The sequence below is a fragment of the Ursus maritimus genome, unplaced genomic scaffold, assembly GCF_017311325.1.
Source record: "Ursus maritimus isolate PB19 unplaced genomic scaffold, ASM1731132v1 scaffold_3, whole genome shotgun sequence".
NCBI classification, from domain to species: domain Eukaryota; kingdom Metazoa; phylum Chordata; class Mammalia; order Carnivora; family Ursidae; genus Ursus; species Ursus maritimus.
The window spans coordinates 95,715,364-95,726,578 of NW_024425563.1; the positions used below are offsets into that span (position 1 = coordinate 95,715,364).

The 11,215-nt window shown below is 57.6% G+C and overlaps 1 protein-coding gene across 1 annotated transcript in view; it reads right to left on the minus strand.

Annotated features, from left to right (window-relative positions):
* The window catches only part of TNS3 (tensin 3), a 121,225-nt gene that overhangs the window by 25,149 nt on the left and 84,861 nt on the right, over window positions 1–11,215 (minus strand). Inside the window, exon 18 of the mRNA XM_040644493.1 lies at window positions 178–349. Within this exon, the coding sequence (XP_040500427.1) occupies window positions 178–349 (172 nt within the window). The remainder of the gene's footprint in view (window positions 1–177; window positions 350–11,215) is intronic.

Here is an 11,215-nt window from a genome sequence, read left to right on the forward strand (position 1 = left end):
GGGGGGGGGGGTACAGTCTCCAGAATCTGTATCTGTGATTGTATTTCTGAAGAGTGACCATTATCAATAGCGGCCAGGTGTCAGCTGCAGGTCGAGCCCCCCGCCCTCCCTTCCCAGGGCCTGTGGTCGGGGTCTGCAGGAGCAGCCTGTGCTGCATTCAAGGGCCTGTCTCCCTACCTGTCCCGCCGCTGGCCAGGGCTGCTGCTGGAGATGGTGCAGGAGGACGTGAACGCCCGCTGAAAGGCAGGTGCCGCTGGCATGTCGGCCCGGAGCATCGCAGGTTTGGGCCCCACGGGGCTCTCGGACATCCCCACCGTACGATGCAGGATCTCAGCACAGCTTCGAGTATCTGCAGCAGAGAAAAGAGTGGAGACTCTCTTACGGGCCTGGTCTCTGTCCTGGAAGGAACGGCGTCCCTTCTGAAGAGGCGTGCCATAGACGAGGGGCCTGATTCCACCACGTGCGGGTCACTCCTGCCTGGCACACTCCCCAAACACAGGATGCGGACCACACGCCCCGTGCCGGGCTCCAGCACGCTAAGTGAGCTGAGCAGCGTCTTGCAAGTTCATCTGCAAGGACAAGGGGGTGCAGCACACACAGAGTCACCCCCCAAAGGCCCGTATACTGACGGACAGATCCTGCCCAGCCTGCAGGCCGGCTCCCACTTTAGAAGGGCCAGGCCTTCGCTCTGCATGCCAGCAGGAGACGCTCACAGAGAAGACCCATTTTCCAGAAAGAGCAGGCCCCGTGGCTATGGCTGGGTGGGCACTTAAGCTCCATCTGTCCCGAGCTGGTAGCCTGGCCCACACCCTGGGCCGCGAGCTTGCTGGTACACGTCCCACCTCCCACACGGCCCTGCCGGCTGGTGTCCTCGCCCCGGCAAGGGGCATAGACCCTGGCCCGGGCCCTGTCGCTCAGGGCGTGAGAGGCCAAGCCCACACGCTCCACCGAATTTTATACACTCCCGACAAAATGCGCCCCTGCTTGAGGCCCAGCATCGCCGTTATTTCTGGATATTTTAAAAATCTTGCCTTTTCTTTCTTTCTTTTTTTTTAAACTCAGCTTTAAGAACTGGACAAATCTAGCAGGGTCACTAAAATAACACTGTAAGAAATACAGGGTATTTGGGTTTCTGCTTCAGAACAAGGGAGGGTGGATAAAAGCATGGTGAAGTTTTTAAGAATTCCACATCACTCATATTACTCATTTCCGGGAAAGGGGCGGCTGTGAGCGAGTCACACGTCCCGGCCACAGACCCACTTGACAGTACGTGGATTAGAGGCTGGACCTTAGCCTGCGGTCCGGGCTGTGGAAACCCCACTGATGAGCTGCAGAGATAAAAACTGAGGCTGAGTGAGCAGCCGGGACTTGAGGGAAGGGAAGCCCCGCTCTGAGCACAGCCTCCCCTGCCGGCGTTTCCGACTCCTCAGCTCAGAAAACCGAGCGAAACGTCTGGAACTGAGACTGAAGTGGCTGCTAAGGAGCCACAGAATAAGCAGGGATTTGGGCAGTTTCCCAGCGGGGCCGAAAAACAACCGGGGAGCCCAAGGCACCTACCCAGGATTCACGGTGAGGCCCTGAAGGCTACACTGTGGGAATACCAGCGCCGGAAACAGATGCACCCCCTGCCCCCAGATCTCAGTAGTCTGCCCTGGAGAACATCTCCCTGTCCAGAAGTAAAGATCACCCTCCAGAGCCTGCCTCTATCTAATATGGATCAACGGACTGATACATTCGTCCATCCACCCATCCATCATCCATCCATCCACCCACCTGTCTATCTACCATCCGTCCACCTACCTAACCATCCATCCACCCCTTGTCTATTTATCATCCATCCATCCACCCACCTAACCATCCATCCATCCATCCATCCCTCATCTATCCATCCACCCATCTATCACTCATCCATCTATCCACACACCTATCTGCCATCCATCTATCCACCTACCCAACCACTCATCCAGCCCATCTATTTATCTATCATCCATCCATCAATCATCCACCCATCCACCAAACCACCTGTCTAACCATCCATCCATCATCCATCCATCCATCCATCATCCATCCTTCAATCATCTATCCATTCACCCATCTATCACCCATCCATCCATCCATCCATTCATCCACACTCCTATGTACCATCCATCCATCCATCCATCCTTCAATCATCTATCCATCCACCCATCTATCATCCATCCATCCATCCATCCACACGCCTATGTACCATCCATCCATCCACCCACCTACCTAACCATCCATCCACCCACCTGTCTAATCATCTATCATCCATCTATCCGTTCATCCATCCATCCATCCATCCATCATCTATCCATTCACCCACCTACTTAACCATCCATCCATCCATCCACCCATCCACCCACCTATCTATCTTTCTATCTATCTCTTTATCTGTAATTTTCAGACACAATTCAAATATTTAATTTAAAAAACTGACCAGGCATGCTAGTAACAGGTACCAGAACAAAAAAATGAAAGCAAAGACAAAGAAAAGAAAAAGGGGGAGAACGGCCACAGCTATACATGCCTTGGAGTTAAAAGACACGCACTTGAAAATAAGTAAATGGAAAACGTTTCAGAAAAACATAAGAGAATTTCACAGAACTGGAGTGCATTAAGAATAACTGAGTGGAAATCCTAGGATGACATGAGAACAAAATTAATGAAACGAAGCAGAAGGCCAATGATTCCATCAGCAGACAGCACGGTGGAGATGCTGACGGTGCGAGCTGGGGCAAGTCCGAGGAGTATCGAGCTGGAAGCACTGGCAGGAAAGGTACGGAAGACAGGGAAGGGAGCAACGCCGCGTGGGACATGGTGAGCAATTCTAACACACATACAACAGGGGCCAAGGAGGGACGGGGGATGGAATGAGGCTCAAGCAAACCCGGGAAAGGTATTTACTGAGAATTCCCCAAAACTAAAGAAATCAATCCACAGGTTCAGGAAAAAAGTCCATGAAATCGAAGCAAGATAAGTAAACAGAAAACTATACACATTCGCTCAAGAGTAAAAGTGATGAAAATCAAAGACAAACTTTGAAACAGCACCTTGTCCGATCTGGGAGGAAGTGGGGAGCCAACTTCAGTGCTCGCGTTTTCAACACTCAGTAAACGCGTCTTTACAAGAAAGCCCAGTGCTCATGTCGCCTTTGTACAAACCACACCGTGAGACCCCGGGAGCGGGCACTGCCTCCTGCGTCCACGGGGATGCCCGTGGTCACCAGGGCTGCACCTGGTATGCACGCACACCTCTTGCACGTCCAAAGCCCTGGGGCAGTGTGGTCTTACTCCCAATGGGGAGGCGCCCCACACGCCAGTATGACCTTCCACAGAAAACCTTGCAAAATACACGCTGGTTGGGCCACCTGGGGGCTCCATCGGTTGAGCGTCCGACTCTTGGTTCTGGCTCAGGTCATGATCTCAGAGTCATGGGATCGAGCCCTGCGTTGGGCTCTTTGCTGAGGAGGGAGTCTGCTGGACAGTCTCTCTCTCTTTCTCTCTCCCTCTGGCCCTCCCCACTCTCTCAAAATAAAATAAAGTTTCTTGAATTAATCAGCCAACTGGATGGGCTGCAAAGTCCACCCTCCAATCCTGTCAAGTGAAGCTGGGATGGGAAAACAAGGATTCGAGGAGCTTCCCTCCCTCTGAAATTGTCTTCTTGCAAGTAAAACAACATCGGCAGTTAGCATGTCCCTGTGTCCCCTGCCCACGTAAGATATAGCTACTGAGCGCCAACCAGCTGTGAGCATGGCGCTGGCTGCTGGCCTCCAGGTGAGCATGTCGCCAGAACGGCAGCCTGTGAGTTTCAGAGGCACCTGAAGGAGACTCTCCTTCTGCCTGGGGGCAGCTGGAAGGCTTCCTGGAGGAAGCGCACGTTCGATGGGAACCTGAAAGTAGGTGGGTTTGCAATAAACCAAGCGAATGCCATGGGAGTGAGTGCAGCATCCCAGGGCTCTGTGCTCCCAGCTGGGCCCCCACCACTGGGCTGGCGCCAGTGGGAGCTTCTCACACCTGCTACGAATTAATGAATGAGTTCGCAGTGACTCAGAAGTAAAAGGAAAAAGTCCAGGGCAGGATGTGGGCCTGGCCCCGAGTTGTCAGGGTGCACGTCCTCATGACCCCCAGGCCAAGGAGCAGGACTGAACTTCAGGGTCAGAAGGACTGTTTCTCAGTCAAGCCCACAGTGGGTGACTGACGGCACTCTCAGGGGTCCTGCTGCAGCCACAGGGGCTGCCCGCTCCGTGTCCCCGGGGCCACGGCGATCCTGGGAATCCCATGCCACGCCTGCATGGCGCCTGCGATCACCAGCAGCGGAGAAGAGGCAGGAGGGAAATAAGGTCCTGCTTTGTTCCTGTTACCCTGTCGCCTGTTCCAGAAAACAGCAAGCTCAGCTCTCCCCATGAAAGTGGCTTTGTTCACAACTCAGCACCAAGGCCGAGGCCGTGGCTAGGCCTGGTTCCCTGCCCCAGGCGACAGGACTTAATTAACCCTCAGTCTGGAGAAGGGCCAGCCAAGGACGTCGGCACAGGGACACTGGCTTCCCGGCCACTTCTCCCGCAGAGCCAGGCCCCTCTGTGTGCTCAGACAGGCACGCGAGCCGCGGACGGCGGCCACCACGGGGCTGCAGGCCCGCTATCCACCCAGCAGGAGCAGGGCCTCGGGGAGAAGGAGCGGGGCCTCGGGGAGAAGGGGCACGGCCTCCGTCCTCAGACATGCAGGGCGCTGCAAACACGAGTCCAAGTGCAGATAAATGCGCCAGGTCCAAGAATCGGGCTGCAGACATCAAACCCTCCACGTGGACGGCGGCATTCATTACAGGAAGTGCAAGCCAGGACGGCAGGCAGGACGCATGTGGCCAATCCTGTTCACCTTGCACATCCGTTCACAGTTACAGGGACATGTCTAAACGGGCTGTCCCTGGGCCAGCCCTGTTCAGTGCACTCGGAGTCCGCATGCTCAGTGTGGGCCCAGAAGGAGGCGAGCGGGCAAGGTGTCCTGTCTGCGAGGGAGGCTCGCAGGTGACAAGGGGCAGGCTTCGCTCTGCAGGGGCGTGTGTGGCTTTCAGAGGGAGCGGGGCCAGGCAGGCTTTCCCGTGTCCCGGTGAGCGGCCAGCCTCAACCATCACCGTGGTGGTCAGACTTCTGCCTGCGGCCACAGTTCCCCAGCAGGACGTGTCCACGCGTGGGAGTGCTGGGGGCCGCAAAGGGGCCAGTGTGGACCCTGCTCCCGGCAGGTCTGCGGCATCCCCCAGGCAAACCACGTTTGTGCTCCTCCTGACATATTCTCACATTTCCCCTTTCCGGCTGACACCCAGAGGACACCAATATGGTCAGTGTCTGGAAAGCAGACCCCTGGCTTCCTGGTTCCCTCCACCAGCTGGTGTCCTGGCGCCTGCAGGAACTGAGGACTGGGGGCCGGGGAGGGAGGGAGGGAGGGAAGGAAGGAGGGAGGGAGCGATTGTGCCTCTCCCTCCGGGGCTCCCAGACCTTCCAGGAGCTTCCGGGCCCAGGCTCCCCTTGGCTTCCCCTTCCTGCACTTCCTCTACCCAGAGCAGGGGTGACAGAGGGTCACAGGCTCTTTTCCAAAAGGTCTATTTTTAGACTGCGCGGGAGCTGCTGCAGATGGTTCCGTGGGAAGCGGGGTAACATCTGCTCTCCTCCAGCCACGATTTACACCACACGTAAGTTAGCGGGAGGAAGGGGACCCCACATGTTCGCTGCCCGCACAGCCGGGAGCCGGCCAGATGCTGAGGTCCGCGTGTGCGCACAGGGCCCACCACGTAATGCACAACACCCAGGTGAGTGACGTCGGAACCAACTCAACGCCCCCGTCTTCCCGCTACACAGAGAACCTTACAGGGCACGATGACTCAATCATCCCTCGATTACTGTTCGTAATTACAGACTGCCATTAAACTTACGTCGTCTTTAAAGACAGATAAATGACATGTAGCGGGGGTCACGATGATACTCGCCTATCCCAGAGAAGAAAGCGGAGTTTTGTTGTTTGACCGCCCAGACTGACCTGCAGGCCGTGAGAAGCAGGCATCTTCTCAGTCAGCCTTTAGAAGCGAGTGTGACTATCTCCAACGAGGAGTCATCGATCTACCATCACTGATCTACCATTGATCTGTATCGATCTATCACTGATGTGTATCGATCTGGCAGCCACTTTTCCACCTCCCGTCCCCGCCCTCCGGCTCACACCCTGGGACTACGGAAAACAGAGAATTCTGCAGAGTGAGTATGAACACAGTTTTGGGCTCCTGCGCTGTATTTCCAGGTGTGACAGTCGGGGCGGCGGGGGAGGGGGCACCCGGATCCCGAGGTGCTGGGGCCACAGGTCACGGACCGCTCGCCACGTGCTCAGCCTCTGGGGCCCTCCGGTGCTCCGTCTGCAGAATCCCACTGACAAACATCAGCTTAGATGTCTTCTCGGGTCTGTTCAGCTCTAAATTTAAATTATTTTTAAAAAGCCAAGACTTTGTATGGGAAGTTCGGTAGCAGTGATTTTTTTTTTTTTAAAGGAAGTCCTTAATCTTAGAATGCTTCTGTTATTTGTCTAGAAACAACAGGCCATTTACCCAACCTTCTGGAAAGCAAAGGAAGGACAGCCAGGCAGCCAGATATAATGAGACTTACTTAGGGAAAACCCCTGAAAGACTGGAAAGACACACCGTGCGTCTCTCTCGATGAACGTGGAACTCATACGTCTGCAGCCCCTCGGATACGCCGCAAACACAGGAGGAAGAAATGAATGGACCCCATGTGGACGGTCTCGAGCTTTTTCTTTTGTAAACCTTCATGTCAAAACCACAGAGCGTGAATGTGCTCCCTGGCTAAGGTCAGCGTTTTCCATGAGTAGCAGGAATGCTCCCCCTCCCTGCTCCATCTCCCCGCCCAGGTAAAGTGGCTCCCTCTGCTAGAAGGACCTGGCATTCTCACCCCCCCACCCCCCCGTCCCCTGCAGAGCTGGAGGTGCCCGGCCAGCCCTGGGGTCAGGGCTCGTGTCGGGGCACAGGCGGGTGACCCTGCCGGGACGCCCTCCCCCCAAACTGGACTTACCCCCCACCCAGGGACACCGAGAAGCAGGAGTTCTGATAAAGCAGCTTACTGCAACTGGGACCCTGACCACGACATTTCTACTCAGAGGTTCTGACACAAATGCACTGGCAAGGAGACACATTTCCCCCCAGCTCGCAGGTGCGCCACAGGGAATTCTAACGTGGAAAATGGTGAGAACGCCTTCTTTCTTCCCCACAACAAGTTTCCGAGCATTTCCTACTCTTCAGAAGCTCTCAGGGGCTCACGGGGCCCCGTAGCAACCCACCAAAACTGAATGTCTTACAAAAACAGGCTTTGGTGTGCACACCCAGGGAAACATACCGCTTCCTTCTGCGGGACTGACGGGAGAACGGCACTGCGGCTGGAGGTCCTGAGGATACAGAGACCACCGGAGCCTGGGCCCGGGAGCCGCTCACACAGCTGAGAAGAGGGCGGGGGGCAGCGGCTGGGGGCACCCACACTGTGAAGCCCCCTGTCCAACTTGGCACCGCGGGTCTCCTCCTGGACCCAAGCCCCTCCCCGAGCCCTGCGCTCACCACCCACCTCCAGCCTCCATGAATCTGACGCCTCGTAGGACCTCACCCACGTGGAGCCATGCATTATTTGTTTCCATGCCCGGCTTCTGTCCTCAAGGCTCATCCATGGAGTAGTGCACATCAAAATGTCCTTCCTTCTTAGGGCTGACAATATGCCATTGCTGATGGGCCAGGCTGTGCTCTACCCTTCATCCGAGGGCGGACAGGTGCAGGCTCGGCCTTCAGGCTCCTGTGAGTGACTCCACGGCTTCCTTCCGTGTTCTGTTCGCCAGTCACAGGGGGACTGGTCACTTGCGGCAGCAAGCAGCCCCAGTGATAGGAGATCTCTGCCTCGAAACTGCTTCCCCTCGGGTGGGAGTCGAGGTAGACAGGGATGCCTACAGCAGACGGCGTCGGGCACCGGGGACAGGGCGCCAGGGGGAGGAGGCAGCAAGTGGAGGGGAGCCTATGCACCTGCCGGAGGGCCAGCCAAGGACGTGGCAGGCGTCCCGGGCTTTACACAGAGATGGGTGGAGCTTAGCAGGACACACGGACTCCACCAGACGCCGCCCAGGTCTGTCGGCGAAGACGCTGTCCCTGTAACCCGTTTGGTTGAGGGTCCCAAGTTCCCAGAATAATTCCAGTCCCACAATGGGGCCAGGCCCCCAGAAGAGAAATCTTGATGCTTTTTGGCCTCGGGCACAATCCCCAGCCAATCAGGCTTTACTCTGGAAACGCACACAGGCTTTGCGCTCAACTCTGCCATGGACCTTCTGAGGAAAGGCCCCTTTAGCCCGGTGAAGACCACCGATGACACATGGCCCCCGAGGAGCCTCCAACCAGCAGGACAGCTTCCTCCCAGCACGACTGCGCTGCGAAGATTCATAGTCTCGTTCGCGGAGCCCGGGGTACGAACCTGCCTCTTGGCTGTGACTGGAAAACCCCATTTCCTGTGCAAAATCAGACGGACACAAATCCTAGGCATCCTTCTAGGACGCTCATCTCCCAGAACCCCTGGCATTTGGGGACGTGCCTCCTTTATGCCCCCAGCCCAGGTGGGAACTGGGACCCCAGACAGCTAATGGGATGTTTCTGCCCTAATTTCAGAAACCGTTAAGTCTGGTGTTAAGTCTGGTAGAACACACCTACACCCCCGCTGAGACCACGGGATCCAAGACCACGAACCCCATTAGGTCAGCGCGGGAAATCCCGGCCTCAGTTAACACCACGCAGCTCTTTGCGTTCCTGCCGTCGCCGAGGGTGTGAAGTTGTCTTCAGAACACGAGCAGAGACGTGGAAGACGTTTTTGTGGGAAAAAGCAGGCTTTCTTCAGAAAGCATCAATATGTTACTAGTAATGACCATCTGTGAGGCACTTCCTCACGAAACACTGCTCAGAATGTGTGCTGTCCTGAGCGGACCTGCCAGGAGCTCCCGTGCCCCGTCTGCTGCATGGGATTCCAGCACCACACCCGGGTTCCCAATCTCAGCTCTGCAGCAAAACACACTCCCCTTCACTCTGGACCTGGCCTCCCTGGGGCGGGATCCCCGTGTTCCCACACAGCAGGTGCACCAGCCAGCTCGGGGGGCCACACACACCGCCGATGGGCGCTTTAAACAGCAGGAATGTGCTTCTCACATCCTGGAGGCTGGAAGTCTGAGATCCCCGCGTGGCAGGGCCAGTCCCTCCGGAGGCCTCTCCTGGGTGTGCAGACGGCCATCTCCTCCCTGTGTCCTCACGTGGTTGTCCCTCCATGCATGTCCACGTCATCTCCTCCACTTATGAGGACTTCTGTTATGCTGGACTAGGGCCACCCTAATCACGTCGGCAAAAGCCCTATCACTGAATACAGCCACATTCTGAGGTTTGCGGGTCATGTGAACTTCTGGCGAGGGACACAATTCAGCCCACAGCATGAGGGGGACGCGCCTCTTCGGAAATGGCAGGCCGAGAACGACTGCGTGTGCTTCAGGGTTATAGGGAGGGCTCTCTCGGGGGGACGCGAAGGGTGCTCACAACGATCCGCGATGAGGAACCATAAACGGAAGGAGGAGAAGCCCGGCCCGGGAGGAGACCTCCGGTAGACGCCCAGCGGTGCAGGCCAACACTGCCGAGCGCCTGCCCACGGGCTCCGGGCGACCTCGCGGGGACGGCAGTGTCCGCAGCGCCCGCCATCCCATCCTCGTCACGTGGCCCAGCAGCCTGGTGGGCCATGGGGAACCTCCGAGGGGACGAGAGGGCAGCTCCCTGGACCCTGCTGCCTTCCCTCCTGTGTGTGCACTTGGGTTCCCACTTGATACCATTTCCGACAGACAGGCTGGTCACAGCGACACACGAGGGGTCTTCACTACGCAGTCCCTGGTGTTGTAGGCGCAGGGGTGGCCTCGTGGGCATGCAGGGACTCCGAGGGCCCCACTGGTCGTGCGCTGGCGCCCCTGCTGGGGAGTGTCCAACCCCACGCACACGGAGTGCCAGCCGAGCCGGAACGGGGCTGGGCTTCACGTAGCGCACCTGCAAACACTACGAAAGTGTTAAAATTGCCCCGAAGGCAACAAGGGACGGACCACTTCAGGAGGTGACTTGGAGCACCCCCAGCTCTGCGACAGGCGCTCCCCTCCACAGAAGGCAAGGCTGGACGGCGGTGGCCGCGCGGCAGAGCGGCAGCATGTCTGACCCTCTCCCCAGGACTCCTCTGCAGGAGGCGATGCAAGAAACCGCTCGACGTGGGGGGAGGAGGAAACCAGCCATTGGAGGGTCAGAGTCCCCCCGTCAACAAGTGACATGCTCCAACTGCACGTTTCCTTCTGTCCAAACACACGGCAGATGGAAACCTGCGGCGGAGTACCGGCGCGCGGCCCCTCGCCGGAGGCTCCCAGACAGTGTTCTCCCCAGGCGGCCGGGCGTGCGGCTTCGTGTCCCGTTCTTTACACAGAGCGGTCACAGCTGACGGGGACCCCGTGACTTCTGACCCTCTTGGCCCTCCTGGAAGGAGGGGATTCTCCGCGTCTACACGCGAGGAGATGGGAGCTCGAGCAGGCGGAGTACCGGCGCGCGGCCCCTCGCCGGAGGCTCCCAGACAGTGTTCTCCCCAGGCGGCCGGGCGTGCGGCTTCGTGTCCCGTTCTTTACACAGAGCGGTCACAGCTGACGGGGACCCCGTGACTTCTGACCCTCTTGGCCCTCCTGGAAGGAGGGGATTCTCCGCGTCTACACGCGAGGAGATGGGAGCTCGAGCAGCCCTAGGGGCTGCAAGCGAGAGCCAGCCTGGCCTCTGGGCACCGGTGCCCGAGTGGGGCCCACTGGAGGCTGAGGTTGGAACGGACAAGAATCAAGAGAAAAGGGAAATTGAAAAGAAAAAAACAAATCTTATGATTAAAGGAAGGAGAACATAAACTTGTGGGGGCATGTGGGCGGGCATGTGTGGACCTGCGCGGAGGCCGGGAACTGCACGCGAGTCGGGGGAACGATATGTGGTGGTTCAACATCCACGCCGGGCCCGAGGGGTCCTTACCCCACGACAAGCCTCTCCTCGGCACAGGCGCCCTGGTTCACCCCGAGGCCCGGCCCAGAGCCCCCCTGCAGACCCCCTAAGGACACCCCCTGATCCCCCCACA